Genomic DNA, 25,632 nt, shown 5'->3' with positions numbered 1-25,632 from the left:
TGTGCAATAAGTCACCCGTGAAATTTCCTTGCTACTAAATATTCCACGGTCAATTGTTAGTAGTATAACAAAGCGGAAGCAACTGGGAACAACAGCAACTCAGCCACAAAGTGGTAGGCCACCTAAAATAACAGAGCGTGGTCAGCGCATGCTGAAGTGCAAAGTGTGCAGACGTTGCCAACTGTCTGCAGAGTCAATAGCTAAAGACCTCCAAACTTTGTGTGGCCTTCAGATTAGCTCAACACTAGTGCATAAAGAGCTTAATGGAATGGGTTTCCATGGCTGAGCAGCTGCATCCAAACCTTACATCACCATGTGCAATGCAAAGCGTTGGATGCAGGTGGTGTAAAGCACGCCACCATTGGACTCTAGACCAGTGGAGACGTGTTCTGTTGAATGATGAATCGTGCTTCTTTGGCAATCCGATGGATGTGTCTGGCAGTTGCCAGGAGAACGATACTTGCCAGACTGCATTGTGCCAATTGTAAAGTTTGGTGGAGGGGGATTATGGTGTGGGGTTGTTTTTCAGGGGTTGGGCTTGGCCCCTATTTTCCAGTGAAGGGAACTCTTACGGCGTTGGCATACCAAGACATTTTGGACAATTTCATGCTCTCAACTTTGTGGCAACAGTTTGGGGATTACATCTTCCTGTTCCAACATGACTGCTCACCAGTGCACAAAGCAAGGTCCATAAAGACATGGGTGAGCAAGTTTGGGGTGGAGGAATTTGACTGGCCTGCACAGAGTCCTGACCTCAACCCAATAGAACACCTTTGGGTCAATTAAAGCAGAGACTGACCTCACAAATGCGCTTCTGGAAGAATGGTCAAACATTCCCATGGACACATTCTTAAACCTTGTGGACAGTTTTCCCAGAAGTGTTGAGGCTGTTATATCTGCAAAAGGTGGGCCAACTCAATATTGAACCCTACGGACTAAGACTGGGATGCCATTAAAGTTCATGTGCATGTAAAGCCGGCGTCCCAATACTTTTGACAATATAGTGTATATTCAGAGACAGAAAATCACAAAAAATATACGGATAACGTATTTTATAGATTACCTTGTCAAATTTGCCTTTGAGTCGTAGGGGTACCCTAGGGGAAAAAAATGGCAGCTTTCAGTTTTGATCACCTGAGCTATGATGTGAGCAGTAGGTAGGGTGTGGCTTATACACCTGCATGATGAAACGGGTCAGTCGTTTCCTTATATTCTAGGATGGAAGCTATGGAAAAATAGAGGATTATTTAAAGCGGGCATAAAATAAAAATGTATAAACTATCTCCTTTAGCCAGCTGTAATAAACCAGTCCTGTAAAAGAACAGGACCTGTATTTACCTTAGCCATAGGTCTGTATCTAGAAATGCCACCTCTTCACTGCTTCTCAGCCCCTGCTGGTTTTTCAAGCTGTAATGACATACGTTCTGATGGGAGAAACCACTGCGTGTGGCTGGAGGTGAAGGTAGTCACACAAGTGGAAGTGTGGAATACTTACAGTAACCGTGCAATACTTAAGTGACTGCATTTCAAGATGGGGCTACAAGAAATATGATTATTTTTCTTACAGGACTGGTGTTTTTTGTTTGTGAACCTATAAACACACAGTAACTTTAAGAGAAAGATCTTGGCTAATAGAGGAACAAAACATGAAATACTCACATGAAGTGAGAGTCCTTTCATTTGTGTTTTGTTTTAAATTTGATTCTGTTTTTTCCTTGTTTTTGTTTTAATAACCCATTTTTAAAAAATGTTTTCCAGTGACCCATATGTGAAATTGACACTTTATGATCCGGAAAATGGAATAATGGCCAGTGTTCAAACAAAAACTGTAAAGAAGGTAGGCATGTGTGTTATTTTATTATCCAAATTCCCTAAGGAGCTCTTCTTGTCAGAGTTCCCTTCTCTGCTCACACTTCCTGCTGCAGCCATAATAAAGTCAAGCCACGACTTCTCACGTTCCATTCCTTTTTCCATATTATAAAAATAAGGGTAGAATAAGACTTGGCATACAGAAGAAGGCAGTTGGAGCAGTACATTTGTGTGCAAGGCACTTTTCCTGAAAATCCTTAAAAATATATCATAAGATACCCAGCAGTATTTTTCAATATTTAAAGCTGGCCATACTCTTCATTTCATTTTACAAAATTTCTTAAAAAGTATGATGCGGTTGATCATAACAGATAGGCACAATTCAGAGTACTTTGCTTTTTTTTTTTTTAAGGATTTCCCATTATTCTACATTGTCAGTGCAGAGATAGACCTGGCCCTGTGGGTCTGAGATATGTACCAGATACCTCTATGTTTCAAAAAGGCAAGTTTATGCAAAGGTGCAGTTGTATTTTAACTGCTTGAAGACCAGGTCTTTTCTGGCACTTTTTGTAAAAATCAAAGAAAATTACTTAGAACCCCCAAATATCAAATTTTTTTTTTTAGCAGAGACCTTAGAGAATAAAATGCAATTTTTATGTCACAAGGTATTTATACAGTAGTTTTTCAAACGCAAACTTTTTGAAAAAATATGCTTAGTGAATTTTAATCCTAAAAAGCTCAATACATATCCCAATATTTTTGTTATCTTTGGCAATCTTTTGCTTTAAAAAAAAAAAAAAAATGAAAATTTTTTACTTCCACTTTAGACTGGAAGTGGCATCATGAAGTCTCTCCTGTACTCCAAGATCATAGAGGTGATCAGAGACGATCCAGTCTCTGTTCACCTCTATGGCCAGCTGCATGAATCATCGGATCGTTTCTCGGGCTCGTCAGTAAAAGCAGTAAGCCTGAGAAACGCCGGGGGGCACAGCTCCTCCCAATGCTTATTTAGCTGCTCGAACTGCTTTCATGAGAAAGGAAAGTCATTCTACCAAATGTATACTAAAAAGCAAGACAGTCTTGTGAAAACTGGTGTACTATAACTGGTATAAATTTAAACCCTAGCTGGATGACCTTTAGATTGCTAAAGCACTGTGTATCATACATAACATTGGCTGAACATGGCTGCACATTGAGTTACTTATAGTCTCCAATAGAAGCACATATGAGAGGGTGACAACACCGTAGAGCACTTAGAAGACAGGGACAGAGCTGCAGATTTAAGGACACTGAAAATAATTTTTGAGATGATATTAGGATGTTATTGAAAATGAGGTTTTAGTGATTGGCTTTAGATATACTTTCAGCACACAACTTCTAAAGTCTATTATTTAGGTCCCTTGCTTTTGCATTACCCTAGATACGGCACTGACATCCTCGATGATGTGTAACTGAGGATCAATTATGACAGAAAATGGGTTCCATAACATAGCAAAGATGTCAAGAAAATTGTAACCTCACATACTACCTTCTTTGCCCTTATATTTATAAATGTAAAAAATAAAATGTAAAAAATAAAATCGTGATCATAACATTTAAAAGGACTTGTCCATTACTTTTTTAATTATTATTATTATTATTATTATACAGTATTTATAAAGCGCCAATAGTTCGCTCAGCGCTGTACATTACAAAGGGAGACAGAACATGTGACAGAACAATACCAATACAATGCAAAACATGAGGGGATCGAGGGCCCTGCTCTTTCGAGCTTACAATCTAGGAGATTTAATGAAAGACAATCTAATTACTTTATATTGGGTGTTTCAAAATGTTATATGTTTGTAAGGAGACTCTATGATCACAAACTATAGTTTTAAAAGATTTAACTAATTCAGAGGATAACAGCTATCCAAAAAAAGTCTAAAGTCTAGTCAGAACAGAATCCTTTATCACTATTGAAGAATGATGGCTTCTTTAACGTTACATACTTTACCTTACTGCAACTTAGAGTTTATATAGCTGTTGTCCAGTTATCCCAGGAATTGGGGATATTAGTTGCTCTGAGGTTTATATAATGATTATATCATATGATATAAATTGATTTTCTGATTTAAGAAAAGGAAAAGCCATTTTTGTAACTTTTTTTTATTTTTATTTCAGAGCTTAAATCCAAAATGGAATGAGGAAATATTACTCAGAGTAAGTAGTTTATTTATTGTTTGTTTTTAAAACACTTCTACTGTAGTCCTTTTTTGTTTTTAACGCCTGTTGGAAATATGTATACTCTTATTTCAAGAAGAAATCTGTCTAGATTCTGATAGAAATGAACAAAGAAACCCTTTAGTGATCCTCCCTTCACCAACACGCACGTCCATTATTCTTTGTACGTCCTTATTACATCCTTTGAACTAGGAAAATAGAGCTCAGTTCTGAAAATTAAAGTGTATCTAAACCGAACAACCAATATTTTAACTTCACAATTGTTCATCAAACGACACAGGAACAGTATTATTCAGGAATATTGGGTTCTACTGCTACCACTAGAATGATTTGAATACTGGCAAATAAAAAAAGTTATTGATCGACCATCTATAACTGACCCCACTCCCATGATGCTTTAGTTTTTTTCTAGTGTCCTAGGAGGATGGACATCTTTTCTCTTTGCAGTAAAGCAAATCCATTTTTTTGTGGAAACCTTTACATATCAAGACTATTTTTTCTTTAGTTAAGATTTTTAATTATGCTACTGAGTTGGGACCACTGCAGCTACTTTCTCTATAAACGCATCCCCAACAGTTATCTTTTTGGATCAGCTGCCTCTTCATTTAGACTGTGAGGTCATTTGAGCAGAGCCCTCTAAAATCACTTGAATTGTAATGTGAACCTATTGTCTGCTTGGGTTCTGCATGTGGTGTTCTCCAGTACTTAGATACTATGCTTGTTAGCTGCAAAACACTTTCCAAGACCCACAACTGTGGTAGGTGTGGGACTTGTCCCCATGTGAACATATCAATGTATTACTATTTCTCCTGCAATTACTCTCAAAGGGTTAACACACTTAAGAATGAAATGCTGCATCAATAAAAGCTGTGTCACACACACACTTACACTATCGCTTCCTTCTTTTCAGTACAAGGTTTTGAACTCCCATTGTTCTTATTGTTGAGGCCAAATATTCTATAGACTCCCTTGCTTAATGCATGTGAAAAATGTGTACCCAAAAAAGGTGTGTAGTGTTTGCCTTCCTAGCTACCACTCTGTGTGCAACCCCTACTGCACTATAGTGACTAAATAGGAAAAAAAGAGCAGCGTTAATATAATAATAAAAGTGCTCAACGTGACAATATCACATCCAAATTTCTCTAAAACTCAAAAATCCCCCAAAGTACATCATGCTGCATCCTGATGATGTTCTGTGGTGATACACATAGAAGCTTAACTTCCAGTTGATGACATCACATCTTAAAATGCACACTGGCTCCAGAACTTGGAGGAGCAGCAGAACTTCTATACAACCTGTTGGCTGGTCATACCGGGTGCCAAGAAAAGGCACTATTTACGTGTATAATATCTCTTTTAACTTGGAAATTTTAATAAAATTTGTTGCACAAGTTTTTTTTCCTGGTTTTGAGGTGTGCTTTGAATTGAGACTATTTTAACTGCACAGTGCTCCCTCAATTTGGAGTGATATCACTACCAATCTTTATACTCTTGCATTCTGAGCGAACATTTAAATGCTGTTATGAGCCTAATTGTGGCCGTGAGGACTGTGCTCTATATTGTGACCTCATTGTGATTATTACCTCAGAGCTGTGGCTTAGCTCTTACTGTGCCCCAGTCCCTATGTGCTCTCTCCCTGTGAGTTTTTTTGAGGATAAAACATCTTCATATCTAACCCTTATACACTGCTCTCTGTCTTGTGTCACCCCTCAACTGCCTCTGCACTGATTTGGGTGTTTTGCACTACTGTCTTGGTTTAAATCTGTGGCGCACAGTCTAAGTGTTATCCATAGTTACATAGCTGGTAGGGTTGAATAAAGCCACCATATATCCAATTCAGTGTGTGTCAATACCATTGCCTATATCCTTGTATATTGCGTTCGCTAAGATGCCCTTCTTAAGAGTTTTTCTATAAATGATCAAGTCTCTCTGTTGTTTATTTATAATAAAACCCATGGATTGCAGTAAACAGAACTGTAACAACTGTAGCCTTGGGCAACCTTTTCTTTATAAATTCCTGTCCTGTTTTTACAGGGGTGAAGTTTAACCTTGGTTGCTCAGAACTGATGTCATCCACTGGAGGCAGAGTTGAGCACACGCTGTCATTGTTCCCTTCCCAGCCTTCCACTCAGAAGGACATTTTTTCTGCTGCTTCCTTTGTTTGGTACACTTATGGATTGTCTAGTCTTCTTTTTTCCACTGCTTACCTTCAGTATTCTAGTCACCTTCAGCTGATTACAACCCTTGTCTGGGCACCTGAGTTTGTAAAAATGAATATCTTTCGTCACTTAAGTCTGTTGCTTCTGTAATGTGGTGCAACCTATCTTTGAAAAAACTTAAGACAATCCTGCTACAGTGGGTAACCTTGTCCTGTACTGTATTTTTGAGGAACAGCTTTCTGGTATTGGATCTGTCGCCTGTATTTTATCTCCTGGACCCTTTACTCTTCATAGATTCACCCTCATAACAGCTGCTATACTTCCGCTGTCTATAATGTGCACTATGTCGAAAAGGCCTCCTGACTTGTGTCAGCCTGTGTAAGTGTATCTGCAAATATTGCTAGCAAAGATTCAAATGCAGCTCTAGTGTCAGCTAAGGTAGATGTAAATATCGTTTTTTTTTTTTTTTTTTTTTTTTCAATGAAATTACAACAAAAGAAGTAGGAGGAAAGAGGGCAAGCATGAAATGGGAGTGCGGTGGTATCAAAGATTTACAGGGGAAGAAGGGATATAATATGAGGGAGGGGATGAATGTAGGATTAGTGGAGTCAGCCAGCAGCCTTCCCAAACAATGAGTGTGAGATACTTATTGGTTTCTGTTCCCTCATGGGCCATCCAGGGTCATTATGTCTTATCACTCTTCTATAGTGGACAGGCTGTGTGCGTGTTGCCCATTAATGTATCTGCTCAGGTGTTGTTTGTATGGTGGGGGTCAGTGAGACAAACGCACCCAAGTTGTGAACTTGACTGACCTATCCTGTGATGTGTACAAGTTCCTTCATTTCATTCACTCTTTTAAACCTTGTGAATGATTCTCTTAGTATAGGAACCTGAGTTTTTCATCAGTGTATCAGATTGCACCGCCTTAATCATGTGCATAGCTAAAGATTTCGGATAGAGATTTCCTGGTAAGGATTTGTGATGTAGCAGAAGTTCATCTAGGGAGAAATCAAGTACCTAGGGTCCTCTTATGCCTCCTAAAAGCAAGTGACAATTTTATTGGGATTGCTTGCATAACATACAAAAGCCATGGAAGGACATTCATCTTCAGAACTGTCATCCTTCCAAACCACAAGAGGTTTTAATGTCCTGATGGAGATCCCTGAGAAGGAGAAAGTTGCAGGTGTAGAACTCCGAAAAAGAAGCTGACAATTGAATCCCTAAATACTTAACCCTTCCACCTACCACATGAATGGAAAGTTTTGTTTGCATAATACAACTGTTTCAGTCATATGTGTAAGATTTAATTTGTAAAGTAAAGGCTGATGTTTTCCACTCCTTTACGAACAAGATTTTAATTTCTGGCCTTGTCTCTGACTCATTTATAGGATTTGCATTCTGTCTCCAAAGAGACAGATAAGTTCCAGAATGCCTCTGACAGTTGTTTCCAACTTCATTGATGTGGTAGCTGTGCTATCTCTTATGCTAATCAACCTGCTGTACTTGGAAATGGTCGTTTTTATTTCTGCTTTAACAAAGACCTTAGTTACCTCCTCCATTCAGAAAGCATATCTATCGTTGAGGACTGGGAACTGCCGTGGCTTTATTTTGTTTGTGTGCAGAAACGTTTTTTTTCTTTACTGGGAAATGTCCTGGCTTTATTTTATAAAGCCTTGTTATGCTCATAGGGGGATTCCTATAGTAGGATACCTACCTTTTTTTTAAAGGCATAGAACTGCATAGCATTAAAAAATACTATTATTTTACTAACAATTATTTTTAATCATTGTGTATTATTACTTTTTTGTTTTTTTTAGGTTTGTTTTTTTCATATCACATTGTAGCCCTGATGAAGGGTGTGGAGTGAAATGGCTGAAACTCTTTTGGCTATTAAGTTCACTGCATGTTTTGAAATAAAACCACCTGTTTGGATTTTAACATTTTAGTTTAATGCTACAACTGTTTGATCCAAAAATTATATTGCTTGCCTGAGGATTTCTGCAGACGTCTCTCAGTGTATGGAAGCAGCCTACTCATCACCCAGATGTCCTATCAGGATAATAGAGTATTGTGACGATACCAATGATAGGTACAGAGGAAAATCCACCTACGGTCCCAGTGCCATTCAATCTACTATCCCATGCTGCTTCATAGTTGCTGTTTGACAGCATGGCTATTAAAACCCAGATCCTCGGAGATATGGGATTTTATGATTTGGTCATTCCTATGCTACTGAAAGGTAGGAGGTCCATGTCACCAATGTTTTACCTTTGCACATGGAAAACTTGCTTTGCCTAGGAAAAAAATTTAATTCCATGAAATACTCTGTGTGCTAAACTCTGATCTTGACTCTTGTATTCTTATTTCAAAAACCATGTACTCTCACTCCCACGTGAAGGCCTTTGTACAAGGTATAGTTCTTCCTATACAGTCTCCAGTGACTCTGGGGGATCTTAACCTGTTCTTTCCACCTTATGATTTCTTGACTGTCGCTTGGCAACTCGAACTTTCAGCTCCCTCCATAAATTTTCTTTAGGATTAAGGTCTGGAGGCTGGCTAGGCAGCTCCATGACCGTAATGTGCTTCTTTTTCAGCCACTCCTTTGTTGCCTTGGTGGTACAGTGGGGAAAAAAAAAGTAATTATTTTCCTCACTGTATCTGTAAATAGATGAAGTAAAAAAATAAACAGAATCCTGTAGGGGGGAACCACTCATATTTCGACATGGGTGTAGCATGAAACATGGTTCCAAATAGAATTAGCCTTTAAGCTGCAGGCACCCACAGTTTTTTTTTTTTTTTGTTTTTTTTGTTTCACCCATGTTATAATATGAGTCTTGGGCTGTTAGCATTGTGTTGCTGTGTTGCTCTTCCTTCAGTTGTACTGCTTTGTGACATCCAATTATTCTTAAATTCTACTATTCCTGTATCCCTTTTTGAATGATTAAGATAACAAGATTTTTGTATTGGCCTACAATCCTTACCTTGGGGTTCATTAAGGGACTCATGTCTGTGTTTTATTATCTATTCCTAAGGCATTGTACTTGGCCAGCCAATGGCTTTTTTGTTTGCCAGTGTCCAAATCCTACTAAAGGTAAAAATATGCTCCAGTATTCCTGAAATCAATTTTTCCTGTGTTCCTTGACGAATTCAAGAAAAGGAATTTACAGTGAGTAATCAATCCTGTTATATTGAAGCTTACCACTCCTTAGAGGCGGTGGCCTAATTAGTTTTTTGTTTTCTTTTACTTTTTTTTTTTCATTTTTTGTTTTCTCCATTAGATCCTGTCAGTAACACACTGCCTGTAATATCATTTTAAAACATAATCACTGTACTTTATCTATGGTGGAGCATCGTTGACACTCTAGACTTCTCTCTCGATTTAGACTAAAAACACCTACACCCTCTTTTCTTCTCAATTACATATTGAAAGGGGATGGCAGTTTGTAGTTGATGGAAGAAAACTGATAAAAGTTGATAACATGGGACAGTGGAATTCTGACAGGATCAATCGATATTTTTCTGTTCTTGCTAAAAACATACTTAAAGTATGTGTAAAACTGCCTATTCAGTTCAAAATAGAAATGAATGGGCAAAATATTTATGTATGCATACAAAAACATTAGAAATGCCTTTTTCCTCTTTTTTTTTTTCTTCTAATGTGTCTTATGTCCTCTGTTCTCAGCTGTTTAAGGAGCTCAGGGAGGAGAAACAGCAATACACTAATCTTCCCAGTAAATGGCTGTGTGTGTGTGTGTGTGTGTGTGTGTGGGGGGTTCAGTAGATGTCTGAGCATTGCAGAAAATCAGGCTGAGTTCACAGTACAGCTAGAGAACTGACCACGCTGTGCTCTCCTGCCTAGTGTAGTCAGTTTTAATAGGAAAGCAGACAGACTGGCTACAGCAGGAACCTATCATGAATATGAAATAATGGATTTACATGTTATTTAATCAGCTAGGTTACACAAAACATTTTCTCATGCTACATATAATGAGTGGAGGTCATGCTAATGGAGAGCAATTAAAAAGGTTATGTTCTTTACCCATAGATTTATTCAATGTGGTCTGTTTGAACAAAAGGTGCCAGTTCCTTTAGGAGTCAAGTATTCAAATTCCTGGTTTTATTCTCAACCTAATATAGACATTTTCATGTTTGACCCTTTTACTTATTGTGGACCCTCCATTTGCGGATAAGGTCTTGCATCCCCACATCCTTTGGCGAATTTTCTCTCACGGAGTCATTCCTCCAAAATGCTAAATATTTAAAATGCCCCACATCTGTTTACTTGCCTGCAAGTGACTGTGATCCCCTTATGTACTTTGTATGGACTGAGAGTCAACTGAATCCCCAGGGCTGCTAACTATTTGCATCCCCTGAAACCATTACCCACCTACCTGCGCCCCCCCCCCAATCTCCCCGCTTACAAAACAATGAGCTCCTCTGTTAATGGGAACCCTTGGACACTTATTGTTAATTTGTGTATAGGAAAATATTACTTTATGGCAATCTCATTCATGTTTGACCTCCAAAACAAAGCTCCAGCTTTTATATGTTAGAGTCGGGCTAAGGCAATAAGCTATTTATGGCTATTGATTGCTCCATGTTGATGTTGTAATAGCTGACAATATCCCCTTCTTGACTTTGCTGAGGTTGAAAAGTGTTTGTTTTTGAAGCGTACATGGGAGATCCTTGGAGTAGATAATTGAGTCATCAATTAATCCTGGATAAGCTATGTGCTTGATTCATGATCATGATTCTATTTCACCAGCACATCTCAAGCTTGGCTTCTGGCATTAATGAATTCCTGATAATCAGAATAAAGAGAAGAGGGTGGGGACAGGGAAAAGAACCAGGAAGTGGGAGGGGGAAGGGAAAGCAGAAGCACACAGTTTAGATGGTATTTCTCAGCTTCTAGAAGGCAAGGGGTGGGGGATTTGGTTTCCCACACTGCATGGCACGAATATAACAGAATATGTAAAAAGGAAATCAAGGCCGCAACAATTGAAACTGAATGGCAGATTGCAAAAGATAGCACGACAACCCCCCAAAAATTCTTCAAATATATTAATAGTAAAAAGGTCAGGTCCAAGCATGTAGTCATAATCTAGAGTGGATGACTGGGGACAAAGAGAAGGCAAATTTATTACATACCTTCTTCAGCTCTGTGTATACAAAGGAGCATGGGGGAGCTCTGGTCCATAAATAGACATGGTATTAACACCAGATGATCCACATTGGTTCACAACTGATATGATCCAGAAATATTTAGACAGAATAAAAGGTGAATAAAGCACCTGGACTGGATGGCATACACCCACGGTTCCTTAAAGAATTGAGCTCTGTCATTTCAAAGCCATTGTTTCTAATTTTTAGGGACTCTTTAATGACTGGCATAGTAAATGGATAGAAAACTGGCTAAAAGATTGTATTCAGAGAGTAGTGGTTAATGATTCATACTTTGAATGGTCTAGGGTTGTCAGTGGTGTACCCCAAGGTTCAGTGTTGGGACCCTTACTTTTTAATATATTTATAAACAATATAGGGTCTGGGATTATAAATCCCATTTCAGTCTTTGCAGATGACACCAAGCTGTGCAGTGGAATAACGTCCTTACAAGATGTCTTCAACTTACAAGCCGACCTCAATGCACTGTTTAATTGGGCGACTATGTGGCAAATGAGGTTTAATGTTGATAAATGTAAGGTGATGCACTTGGGGGCTAAGAATATGTATGCATCATACAACTGGGGGGGGTACAACTGGGGGAATCAATGGTGGTGAAGGATCTGGGAGTTCTGGTAGATCACAAGCTTAATAATGGCATGCAATGCCAAGCTGCGGTTTCTAAAGCGAGCAAAATCCTCTCTTGTATTAAAAGAGGTATAGACTCCAGAGAGAGAAATATCATATTACCTCTGTACAAATCATTAGTAAGTCCTTATCTGGAATATGCAGTTCAGTTTTGGGCACCAATACACAAAAAAGAACAATGGGGAACTGGAGAAAGTACAGAGAAGGGCAACCAAACTGATAAGAGGCATGAAGGAGCTCAACTATGAGGAAAGATGAGAAGAGCTGAATTTATTCTCTCTTGAGAAGAGGAGATTAACATGATCAACATGTATAAATACATCAGTGGTTCATATAGTGAACTTGGTGTAGGGTTATTCACCTTTAAGGCATCACAGAGGACAAGGAGGCACTCTTTACGGTTGGAGAAAAAGAGATTTAATCTCCTAACACAGAAAGGTTTCTTCACAGTGAGAGCTGTGAAAATGTGAAATAGACTCCCTCAAGAGTTGGTTCTGACCTTCTCAGTGAATTACTTAAAAAAAGTCCTGGATTATTTCTTGGATACACAGAATATAACTGGATACTGACATTTATAGGTAAAGTTGATCAGGGAAGTTGATCCGATTGTCTCTCGGGGGATCAGGAAGGAATTTTTTTCCCCTGCAGGAGCAAATTAGATTATGCTTTGCTGGGGTTTTTTTTTACCTTCCTCTGGATCAACTGTGGGTATAGGATTATAACTTTTTTTTTTATGGTGTGACTGGATGGTCTTTTGTTTTTTTTCAGCCAGAATAACTATGTAACTTGGAAGTTTTCATGTTTTGTCATTGCCATAGAAGACTGAATCACAGTGTATTGAAATCTTGCAAGCTGATCAACAGAAATAAACTTTCATTTTTAAGTGAAAACAGATGTATGAAAAGTGATTTAAATCAATTCTTCTAAAACAAAACACAAAGACACCTAGATAATTAAATTTAGATCACCAGTGTGTAATTAAGGGGATTTAGGTGACTGTGGTATAATATACACAAAGCACATCCCTCTATATTGTGTACTTGTCTCGATCCAAAGCACTTAGTGTGATTTCTCTCTGCTATCTTGTTCCTCTTTCATCTGCATAAGTCACCTCTGGCAGGGTTTTCTGACTCCCCAGAGATAGAGGGAGATGGGGAGGGAGCTCCAGCACCCAGCCTGTGATTGGCAGCCTCAGTTCTGCTTGTTTCCTGAGTGCTGTGTGGAGGGGGGGGGTCATTTCCCTCCCCTCAATTCAGCTGTCACAGCTCTCCTGTTTGAGCTCTGAAGTTTGAGATTTCAGATCCCTGTCCCCTGCTTTCTGAAAGCTCAGACAAGCTGTGTAAATTCTGTACTTTGAATAGATGTAGAGGAGAGATAACTACAGTTAAACCGGTACAACATACTATATGTAGGAGGATTTGTTTGTTTCATTGCTGTGCATCACCTGAGGCTAGTTACTTCACTGGGTATATGGAAGGGTTTATGATAACTTTAAGGAAAATCTGTACTGGGGAAAAGGCTGCTGTTACCCAACTCATCTTTTGAAAGTTCAAACATCAGTAAGTACATCCTTCCTATGACATGCTAGTGATTTAGAAAATGTTATGGTCAGAAGCAACTAGATAAACTACATTTTCAGAAGGGGGCAAGATGGTAGCTTACAGATTTGTTTCAACAAAATTCTGTTTGGCAGCAACCCATTTTTGTGGGGTTTTTTTTTTGTCATTTGTGTCCCATTAGTGACAATTGCCAGCAGGACACACAGAGATGATGAACTTTTCACAACAGCAATAAAAACCTGATAGTGATTCTGACCCCAAAACCACTTTCATATTTGTGCACAGAGCTTGAGAAAGAATTTCAGCCATCCCCTGCACTTTCATTATGTTTGTTGCAGGGAGTCTTATTATTTAGTGAGATACTTGCCAGGAGCAGTGGTATTTGGCTGGAATGTCAAAATGAAAGTGTTTTCTTTTTACAACACTTTGACTGACTAAGTGATTATATTAGGCAGACACTCCTACTTAGGTTTCATTCACACGGGCAAAGCCAGCAGAAGATCCTGTGTAAATATGCAGATAATGTACTCACTTTTAGATGTGTACAAGTGTTCTAATGGCTTATGCATGTGTATTTTACATGTATCTATGCACATATACACATAAAATCTGTGCAGCCCTGGATGTATGTGTGTAGTACTTTTTTGTTTGCAACTAAACGCGGTGCCCATTTGATTGCAGACGCAGCTGCATGTATGGCCTCATTGATTACTATAGTTTTGCGTTCAGGTGTGCACAAAACTGTATGCATTTATATCCAATGTTTTAGACGCCCACGTGACTGGGCCCTTAGTAGTTTTTTTTAGGAGGTTAATGCGTTAGCCTTGTCATGTATCCATGAAAAAAAAAGGTAAGATTTTGCAGCTAGACATGCTAAGTTTTTTGCAATGTGTACATGCAGGACTGGGACAAGAGAGATTTGGGGGGGGGGGGGTGCATTTGTTTTAGGAATGTGAGTTTGTGCTAGGAGGGGACATTTCGAGGGATTAGTGCCGGGAGAGGGGATTTGGGAGGATTTGTACAAGGAGAGGGGCATTTGGAGGGGGGAGGGGATTTATGCTCAGATGGAAAATTTAAGGGGTAGAGAATTTGAGCTGGGAGGGGGGATTTACACTGGAAGAGGGGAGATATTTGTTTGGGGGGAATTTTGGCTTTCAAAGGGAATTTATGCTCAGGGAGTATGTGTGAAGAATACATTTTGAGGGGGGGGGGGGGGGGGGGGTTAGTGCTGTTTGGCATCTTTGCCCTGGGCACTAGATGACTTTGTCCCCGCACTGTGCTCATGGACCTGGAGATAATAGTTTTCTTTATAAAAGTATACCCATTACTCATAGACTTCCATCCCAGCTGACATTGAGAAATAAAAGAGACCTTAGATTAGTTTATTCAAATGCAAATTTTGCTAAGAATATTCAACAATATAAAACTAAACATAAATTGTAGCAGGCAGTACAGAAAACCTAAAAGCTGTTCTTTCTATTGAAAAAACTGTGTAAACATGGCACATTCACTGAGCTTAAAACTGCACTACATTTTCCAAAATATATATTCAAATTGTACCTTGTGTAGGTTTGCATGTGGCTAATCTTTTGCATCTTTTCATAGCTCTGAATGTTTTTATAACATTTTGTGGTGTAATGAATACTTTGCACACACCTTATTTTCTTTTCCAGGTGTATCCAAAAACGCACAGACTTCTCTTTGAAGTATTTGATGAAAACCGTTTGGTATGCCCTTTTATGATTTCCTATCATAGAGTTGTTTTGACTATGTGCTTACTCTTGTCTAAAGCCAAGGTGTTTTCCATAATCATGTGGCTGATATTATGAGACATATTAATATTCACTGCTGACTCAGTTTTTTTCCCAAGCAGGCAAAGATTAAAGTGTATGCAGTGCATATCTGTCTTATGATCTATACAAAGAGAAGTCTAAAGCTGGCCATACACTTCTAGATTTAGCTGGCGGCTATCAAATACCCAAACTTTGACTGCTTCTGATAGATGTAGCCTTTGTTTGGCTAAAAATATTACAGCAGACTCCTCCATTCCATTAACTTTTGTTGGATAATTTTTCTTAAATGGAGCAGGGCTATCCATTGATCAAAATTTGCTCAATGTATGACCAGCTTAAAGCTCATTATACATACAATATATACTACATTGCCAAAAGTATTGGGACGCCTGCCTTTACACGCACATGAACTTTAATGGCATCCCAGTCTTAGTCTGTAGGGTTTAATATTGAGTTGGCCAACCCTTTGAAGCTATAACAGCTTCAACTCTTCTGGGAAGGCTGTCCACAAGGATTAGGAGTGTGTCTATGGGAATGTTTGACCATTCTTCCAGAAGTGCATTTGTGAGGTCAGGCACTGATGTCGCTCATCCATGTTTGTAGGGACTTTGCTTTCTGCACTGGTGTGCAGTCATGTTGGAACGGGAAGGAGCCATCCCCAAACTGTTCCCACAAAGTTGGGAGCTTGAAATTGTCCAAAATGACTTGGTATGCTGACACCTTAAGAGTTCCCTTCACTGGAACTAAGGGGCCAAGCCCAACCCCTGAAAAACAACCCTGAACCATAATCTCCATCAAAGTTTACACTTGGCACAATGTAATCAGGCATGCATCGTTCTTCTGGCAACTGCCAAACCCAGACACGTCTATTAGTATGCCAGACAGAGAAGTGTGATTCGTCAGAGAACATGTCTCCACAGCTCCAGAGTCCAGTGGCGGCGTGCTTTACACCACTGCAGTTGACGCTTTTCATTGCACTTAGAGATGTAAGGCTTGGATGCAGCTGTTTTGCCATGGAAACCCATTCTATGAAGTTCTATGCACGGTTGTTGTGCTAATCTGAAGGCCACACGAAGTTTGGAGGTCTTTAGCTATCGACTTTGCAGACAGAGACTTCTGCGCTTCAGCATGCACTGACCCCGCTGTGTCATTTTACATGGCCTACCACTTCATGGCTGAGTTGCTGTTGTTCCCAGTTGATTCTACTTTGTTATAATATTACTAACAACTGCAGAATATTTAGTAGCAAGGAAATGTCACGGATGGACTTATTGCACAGGTGACAACCTATCACTGTACCACGCTTGAATTCACTGAGCTCCTGAGAGTGACCCATTCTTTCACAAATGTTTGTAGAAGCAGTCTGCATGCTTGGGTGCTTGATATATACATCTGTGGCCATGGAGGTGATTGGAACACCTGAATCCAATGATTTGGAGAGGTGTCCTAATACTTTTGGCAATATAGTGTGTTACAATCTGCTCATACAATCTTTGCACAATCAAATGCAGATGTACCAAAACTATATTATATGAAGGTCCTACTTAATCTATCCAAATAGTATATGAGGGCCTACCTAATCTATCCAAATATTTTATATTCAGTCAGGCAGGCTCTTGCACTGCATACTTGTTTATAAATCTAAAGGAGATTGTACGATCATTTAGGAATGTGTGTGTTGAACTTCAAGCAGAACTTCACACAAAGAGGGAAGCTCCGCTTTTATTTCTGCTCTCCCACCCCCTCTAACCATACTTGGAATATAGTTTATTCTTTTGCGGAATGGGTACCGCTCCCACTTCTGCTCCAACCTTCTAGGTGATCTGAGTGGAAGTTCCCCACCCAAACCCCCCACCCACAACCTTGTGGAATATGTCACAGGTCCCAGGAAGCTGTGGGTCAATTCACTAGGGACAGTGCAGTGGGAAGCCGGCTGTGAAGCCACAAGGAATCACAGCCGGCTTCCCACAATCAACAAGCTGGCCTCGGGGACCTGAAGACTGGTAAGGAACTGGCCCGGGTGAGGACAGGGCTGGATCCCTGAACAGGCGAGTGTCTGTTTATTAAGTCAGCAGCTACAGGTTTTGTAGCTGCTTACTTTTAATTTTTGAAAACCTTTCTGAAGCTCCTCTTTAAAGTCTAGGTTTACATTTTGAATTAAAAATAGACTATGCAGCTTGGAAAAATGATGCTTAATGTAAAATTATACCTGTCGGACCTGGAACAGATTGAGCACCTGCCCCCTAGCATTACAGGAGCAAGCACTTCATCTTGTTTGAAGGCTGTGCATGTGCAGTGCACTCTCTCTCCCTGTCGCAGCAGTGCTAAGCATGTTACACCCATTTTAAGAGTGTAACACATGAAACGTTCATATTTCCCTTTTTTAATTTGCACAGCTGTGTATGTCTTCTTCTGCACAGCCGTGCCATCCATTCACAGGGATCTGTAAATGGAAAAACTACAAGTCCCATCTGCCATAATGACAAAGTGAATCAAGATGGCAATGAAACACAAGTGCGGAGACATTTCCACACATGTCCATTCAGCACTTCCTCCATTTCAGCGTGTTCTGAGATGTAAACAATGCAATATCCTGTGCACTGTACTCACAATTCGCTGATCACAGTTGCAGGCTTCAGTTTTTTGTTATTTGAAAGCAATTCTACAGGCATAAATTAAAATAAAAAAACTCCAAAGACATGCTGGGAGGTGAATTGGCTCCTGTCTAAATTTGCTCTATTATGTGTATGTATGAATGTGAGTTAGGGACTTTAGATTGTACGCCCCTTGAGGCTTAGGGACTGATGTGAATGTACAATATATATGTAAAGCGCTGCGTAAATTGACAGCACTATACAAGTACCTGAAATAAATAATAAAACTTTTTCACTGTTCTGTGCAATGGAATTGCACAGAGCCGTCTCTTATCTCCTGTCCTGGAGTCCCCTCCCAGTGCTGTCCACACCTCCTCTTCTCTGAGTACCCCCTCAGCAAGTGTGTGTGGGTGTGCTCCAGGACTGGGCTGTTTACTTCCATAGACACTGACAGCAAGGCTCAGGAAACCCCCCCCCCCCCTACACACACACAGGACTTGTCTGACTGGCTTCCGCTGGCTGCTCCCAGTGAAGTTCCAGGAATTCAGAAAATGCAGTAAGGTAAAAAAACTTTTTTGCCTTTAGAGCCATTTAATTGTGGGTACATTAAATACATTTCTGAAAGTGGATTATGCTTTTAAATAGTGCCTTTTTTTTCTTTATATTACGCTTTAGTTTATATTCCCCTGCTCAGTGAGATTCAGCCTAGGATAGGAAAGGGCAGCACTGTAAACCAATCAGGCTTTATGCATTGAGCAGCCTAGCAAATAAAGGAGAATTCCTTTGATATCCAATCACAGACTAAAGTGGCTTTTGACGAAGTTGTATTTCTTTAACTGCATAAAACTGTTGTTAACAACGTGATACAGCTAGTATTATTATACTGATTCTACTGTATCCTTGTTTTACCACTAGATGTCTCCTTAGTTTCATTTTCTAGCAAGTGTGCATTGTGACTATTATTTATTTCAGATATTTTGTAAAATTTTTGTGCTGTGACTGGTGCAATATAATACATTGTAAAAAAAAGCACAGATTATCAGCTAAAAACTTTTACTTTATACATTGTTTTTAACACACACGTTCGACCTAAAATAGATGGCACTTGGCTCCACTACTTCTGTTCATTGTGATAAATGATAATTTTATCTCATGGGGATTTTTCTCCTTAACATGTTTATTTCACTAACATAAACGTCAATGAAATGAAAATCACTGTTTTTGAAACAGAATGTGTATATAACTAATGAATGCTCCTTTTTGTCACAAATTATCCTTGTATCACTACCTTACATGGCCCCCGTTACTGCTTCTTTGAAACTCTGTTATCAGGGGCCTGAATCGGGACATGAGAATGTCTTTGTGAATTGACCTTTAAATTATAAATGGTGTAAAAGTGACTTTAAAAAAAGTGTGTAATAAATATAACGTGAGAAGTTTATTTATCTGAACCATGCAGTAACACTCTTAGTAAACGTAAAAATATATATTAGATTGTATAAAACAATAAGAGTAAAATAACACATTAAAGAGAACATTATGCTTTTGTAATCTGCTCCTAATATATGGCGTGATAATATTAGGTAAGATGACTACAAACCAACTAATATTAAAAATGGCTAGAATAATGTCAACATAAGGAATGATCTATAAAAAAGAGTTTGTTGCTATTTGTGCTTTACACTTGTATATTTGTAAAATATTAATGACTGCTTTCAGGAGTACATTTAACTCTGCTGTAAATACTGCATTGTAATTAAACATGCACATTGTGTTACATTATAACAGCAGGCATGATTTTACCCCTTATGCTGGAATCTGAAATTCAAATGAATACCAGTGGTTTCTTGCATAGCAGAATCTTCAACAGTTTCCTATTATGGATAGTTTTTGGTAATTTAAACCCAACTTTGATACTCAATTATGTGAAACTCCTTTCCCCTGCAACTTCCTGTAACACTATATGTATGGGTAAAAATATTAGAGGCTGTGCACTGCACTGGGAAGTTCAGACACATCAATTCAGCTAGGACATGTGTTCAGCCTGGGAGACTCGAGCAAGAAAGAACAGTTAGATTTGAAATACAGGCATGGTGTTGTTTTTGGGAAGGACTCATTCATGCATATTGGAGAAGGTATAATTAAATCAAGCTTGGCAGCGTTTCAGCCAGTTGCAACAGCAGAGCTGAGCTTAAAGGTCGTTAGAAATCAAGTGCTTGGTAAGTGAATGCAGTTGGAGTACAAGCAATCCAAGACGATTTAGAAACCGTGGAGTCAGGAATGGTTTGTTTGTTTCATGACGTGCTTTGCTCTACCCCGTGGCTCATCATTTTGCTGTGTTTGACTGGGACACATGAGGCAGTTTTCTGCTCTTCCCTGTCGTGTATTGCAAACATTCTACATGTTTTTCTGCTGCTTTTTGTGTGCTCCTGCAGAAAAGAATAATTGTACATCTGAATTAATAATATGTTCAGAAAGAACAAATGGCACGTCGGTTAAGACTTCACTTTGCCACCCGAAGAAGCAACACCGATCCTCTGCCAGAAAGCTCAGAAAATGGCCTGGACAGCAATATTCACATGTGCTTTAGAAGATTTTCTCACTCGTCCGCACCAAGTGTGATCCAGATGAGACTTTCTCCACGGCAAACGTTACAACTGTCATCTTCACCAGAAATCGTTCAGTCACATCAAGGTAATTCTGTTTCACCACCTACCAAGAAGAGCACATCGCTGCAGATTTCTTTACAGCCCAGCAGAAATAGTAGATGTCATCAATCTGACAACACAGACCTTGCTACGGAAGACATTTCTTTCGTCAGTGCTTACCAGGATGGGATTAATTGTAGTTATAATGCGAGCAAGAATTATGGCTGTCACCCAGTCGTAAATGACAGCAGTTTGCCAAATAGCACCTCCACTGAGAACTGCAGTTTGTGTAGCATTGCAACCAGTGACAATGGATCATTTAGCAGCAACAGTAGCGATTATGGATCATGCACAAGTACTGCAAGTGACACTGGTTCATTTACGAACAGTATCCTAAGTGACACTAGTAGCTGCACACATTCTTTAAGTGATGCCAGTTGTGTTAGTAATATGCTTAGTAGCAATGCATCCTGTATAAATGCAGACACTAATTCTACGAAAAGCAATAGAGTTCGACAGGTATTAGCTAGATGCAAAAGTACATTTCCATTTGATCAGGATGAGTTAGTCAAGGAGGTGAACATGGCAAACCTTCCATCAAGGAAGAAAAGTAAACTTCCTCTGAGGCGCTGTTCTTCATTAGTCATCTTTCCTCGCAGCCCTTCTGAGACTCCACCAACCTCTCCGACTAGTCCAAGCCCTCCATCGAATAGAGGCCCCTATCAAACATCGTATCAGTTAATGCTTTGTTCCAGTGAGCTTCCGCAAAACGAGGAACAGGCATTATCTAAGGGGTTTCTTTCAACAGCAGTTAATGGAGTTCGACTTTCCAAAAATACTTGCACTATTGGTGAAGTTAGAGATGTTAAACCACTTTACTTGAATGACTCATTACAAGAGAATCCCTGTCCATCTGATGGTCTTCAAAAAACTGACACTACAGAGGATGGATTGTCTTTTATTTCAGTACATGTTTCTCACCAGAAACAGTTGTCAGTCGCTAATGAATCTCTCAGAGACCACGCCATACCAAAGATCCATGAAAAGGAGGTCCGGCCCAATAGTAGAGCTCATTCACAACGCCATATACGCCTGTTGCGCAGTAGTTCTGCTTGTTCTCCTTCAAGTAAAGTAACAGAATGCCAAATTAATATCCATGGAGACCGGGGAAACAAAAGTATACCCAGCAATAAATCAAATCACATTTTCCAAAGAAGTATATCTGAGGGGCCTCCTCCTAAACTTCCTTCTTCTAGTCTTAAGTATAATTGTCCAAAATTGGGTTCATCCCATTTGCACATTCAGTTTGCACCTGGAAGTGAAAGTAGGATAAGTAGCTTTAAAAGACAGTTTATTAAAAACCCTTCCACAAATGTGCCTGGTAAACCATCTGTGAAATGCCACAAGGTAGGTACTTTCTTTTCTTACACTGCATAGTTATGCTTTTATTCCATGTGTATAGACCTAAAAAACAGGTATTTAACTGCTTTAAAAGCTCTAGAAGCAAATTCTAATTTTTCTTTAACATGAAATGAAAGAGGACCTATTTGATGTTGCATATATCCTCGTTTTAAATCATTTATATGATTCCTTTTTTTTTCTTATTCATGCAAGTCATACTTTTTTGTGTTCATTTGAAATGGTCATAGCTATGATTTTTAGAATCATTGTTTACCCATATTTCATAGGTTTAAAAAAAATCTGTTGTACCAAATTTATTATGTCTTTCGGTCTGTTTTTAAGTTTATGTACAGTAGTTTATGCTCAATTTGTTTAAAATCTATTCAGTGCAGGTAGTTTAGTTTTCCTTATTACAACATCATCAAAATGCCTTTTCAAATTAGGGAGGTTATAGCTTGACCTTTTTTAATATATATATATATATATATATACTGTCATTTTGAATGTGTTCAGTCCAGCTCTAGCACAGCATTGTAGCTCAGTTAAAAATAACCAGCTCCCAAAATATTTCTCTTGACTCCAGTTAGTCTGGCCATGTATACTGATATTCTGAGGGTGGGTTCAAATTTAACAAGTTGATATTAGAGCAGCATTTAGTAATGCTAGCTATCTGTACCCAGCAGTCATGAAATTAAATCAGTGCTTTGGTCTGTGACTGCTCTCACTGAAAGGTCTGTTCGTTCTTAACGTGTGTGCCCAGGTTTAAGCCTCTAGTAGCATCATATCAATTTCCCCAGCTTCAATAATCAACAGCTTGTTAAGGGTGGCTTTCTGAAATTCAGAGTGAAATGTGACCTGTTACTGTATATGTTAGTTTCACTATTATTCTGTAAAAACAAATATAACATTTTCCCATGACTACGAATATCACTTTTTAAATGTAATTAATAGCTAACATAAATAAGTGAAGGTCTTAAAAACAAATTTACTTCTTGTAAACATGTCCTGAATATTACCCAGTTCATGCAGTTTTTCCTTTGTGGTTTGTGGTGGGGTTAAACATGTTTCTCCTGGAAAAATAAAAGAAATAATGTTCCTTGCTGAGTTCCAGCCGCCATCATTCTTTTTTCACCTGAGCACAATTCTATTAAGCACACTAGATACTATACTAAAGATGTATTTGGCTTAGAATCTTGCTAACCTAATTTTTTCTTCGGTTTTCCTTCTTTTTGCAAGAGGGAGGAGGTGGGGTGTACCAGTGACATTAGCCATGTAGCTAGCTTAAAGAATATCTAAACCTAAAAAAAAAAAATGTAATATACAGTATTTGCACCTTACTAGTCTTTAGCTATGCTGTTGCTTTAGATTTTTTTTTTATTATTATTCAAGACTGTTTCCCTTTATTTTCACTTGGTAGGTCTGCCAGGTACACACTTTCAGTTTTAGGATGACAACACTCACTCATTCTTTCATATCATGAATACAGAAAATAGGCAGGACTACAGAACTCTGCCTCTTCCCTGTTCCCAATAACATAGAGAGCTTAATTCTGTAGTCTTCAGTTATTTTTTATTTATTTCAGGTACTTATATAGCGCCATCAATTTACGCAGCGCTTTACATATATATTGTACATTCACATCAGTCCCTAACCCTCAAGGGGCATACAATCTAAAGTCCCTAACTCACATTCATATACAAGGGCCAATTTAGACAGGATCCAATTAACCTATCAGCATGTCTTTGGAGTTTGGGAGGAAACCAGAGTACCCGGAGGAAACCCATGCAGGCACAGGGAATACATGAAAACTCCAGGCAGGCGGTGCCATGATTGGGATTCGAACCAACAACCCTAGTATTGCCAGGCAAAAGTGCTAATCATTTAGCCACTGTGCTACCCCTAGTTATGGCTGATAATGTAATTATTAGTATTTGGCACAGGCAGAGAGCATAGGTAGCTATCAGCTCACAATATTTCTGGAAATATCTGATATTTTTGAACTTTTTAAACAGATATGAAAAAACCCCTCTAATTGTATATTTAATAGACCAAAAATAACTCAATAAGTTAATTGTTGGGGTTTACATACACTTTAAAGTAGAACTACAGGCATTCATTTTGAATAGAGTAAGGAGGTGGGGTTATAACCCCGTCTGATTTTTTTCTGCCATCTGTGTCCTATTGGAGAGATTTCCCTTCACTTCTTGTCCCATAACCACATCAGGAAGTGAGAGGAAGACCCTACAAAGTGGGGGAATCTGGGTATGTCTATAGAACTGGTGTCCCATTGGAAGGTTTCCCCTACTATTACTGTTCTGGTGTCAACTCATAATTACTACTAAAAATACTTAAACTTTCAATGATAATGGTAAACGTTACATATAAAAAAATAACTCTCCCCAATGAGCGTACAGACAAATATAAAAGCTGACAGGTGTTCTAATCCCTCTGCACTCTATCCAAAATTATAAAGGAAAAAAATTTGCCTTTTATTTACATTTTAAAGTAAAAAAAAAAAAAAAAAAAACAGTAGTTGTTTGGATTGAAGTGGACTGGCAGCTGGGTTACAAATAGTTACTGGTCGTATTAATGGATGTGCTCATTAGTTCTAGTGCCGGATGACTGAAATGGCCACTCACCCAGCTTTAAAGTGGTATTAAAGGTTTTCGATTTTTAACCACTTCAGTATCGGGCACATTTACCCCCTTCCTCTCCAGGCCAATTTTCAGCTTTCAGCGCTCTCGCAGTTTGAATGACAATTGCATGGCCATGGAAAGCTGTACCCAAACTAAATTTGTATAATTGTTTTCACACAACTAGTGCTTTCTTTTGGTGGTATTTAATCACCACTGGGTTTTTATTTATTGCTAAATTAACGAATACATTTCTGTTATAAGATTTTGCAAATAAATAATTGTTCTTCATAAATTTAGGCCAAGGTGCATTCTGCTACATTTACAAATCAGTATTTAGTATTTAGTCTGTAGGAAAGTTAGAGTCCACAAACTATGGTATATATCTGAACATCGATCAATCCTAAAGTACAGACGGCTAATCTAATTTCTCGTGTCCCAAAAATGTCAGGACAGTACAGATATACCCCAAGTTACCACTTTTTGCAAAGTAGACAGTCCAAGAAATTTAGTAAGAAGCATTTTTAAGTTGTCATTTTTTTGTCATTTTTTGGAAGGTGAAAGAAAAAAAAAAAAAATGTTTTTCACAGGGACACTGACTGGTAACAGTATGGGGAAAAAAACAATTTTTTTCATTTTATTACTTATTTTTTTAATGTTTTTTTTCATAAAACACTGTAACCAGAGTAGCATATTACCATAGTAACATTGTATTACTCTGGGAAAGAGATCAGTTTTGTGGGGGTTTTTTACACAGTATGATTGCTTATTATTATTATACAGGATTTATATAGCGCCAACAGTTTGCTCAGCACTTTACAATATAACGGGAGACAATACAGCAACAATACAGTTCAATACAAGAGGGATAGGAGGGCCCTGCTCCTTGGAGCTTACAATCTAGGAGATAGCAACGAATTTCTTTGCTATAAGCAAGTATTTAACAGAATGAAATATATTCATTCAGGTTTTTTTGTTTTGATTAGCTGTGATTGGCCACAGCTA

General features: G+C 38.7%; 1 protein-coding gene across 5 annotated transcripts in view; it reads left to right on the top strand.

Annotated features, from left to right (window-relative positions):
• The window catches only part of NEDD4 (NEDD4 E3 ubiquitin protein ligase), a 238,958-nt gene that overhangs the window by 63,486 nt on the left and 149,840 nt on the right, over positions 1-25,632 (top strand). For 2 of the 5 annotated variants that reach the window (XM_089667928.1, XM_089667935.1), the window contains exon 1: positions 19,963-22,000. In XM_089667928.1, coding sequence (XP_089524054.1) covers positions 20,429-22,000 — 1,572 coding nt within the window. In that variant the 5' untranslated portion in view covers positions 19,963-20,428. Of the gene's footprint in view, positions 1-1,758; positions 1,838-3,972; positions 4,012-15,231; positions 15,286-19,962; positions 22,001-25,632 lie in introns of those variants that run through there. The other 3 variants (XM_089667943.1, XM_089667948.1, XM_089667920.1) reach the window with 3 other exon arrangements.

The sequence above is a fragment of the Staurois parvus genome, unplaced genomic scaffold (assembly GCF_062004578.1).
Source record: "Staurois parvus isolate SC_StPar_1 unplaced genomic scaffold, SC_StPar_1.0 ptg000054l, whole genome shotgun sequence".
NCBI lineage: Eukaryota > Metazoa > Chordata > Amphibia > Anura > Ranidae > Staurois > Staurois parvus.
The sequence above is the reverse complement of the archived record's forward strand: the minus strand, read 5'-3'. Positions and strand labels throughout refer to the sequence as shown.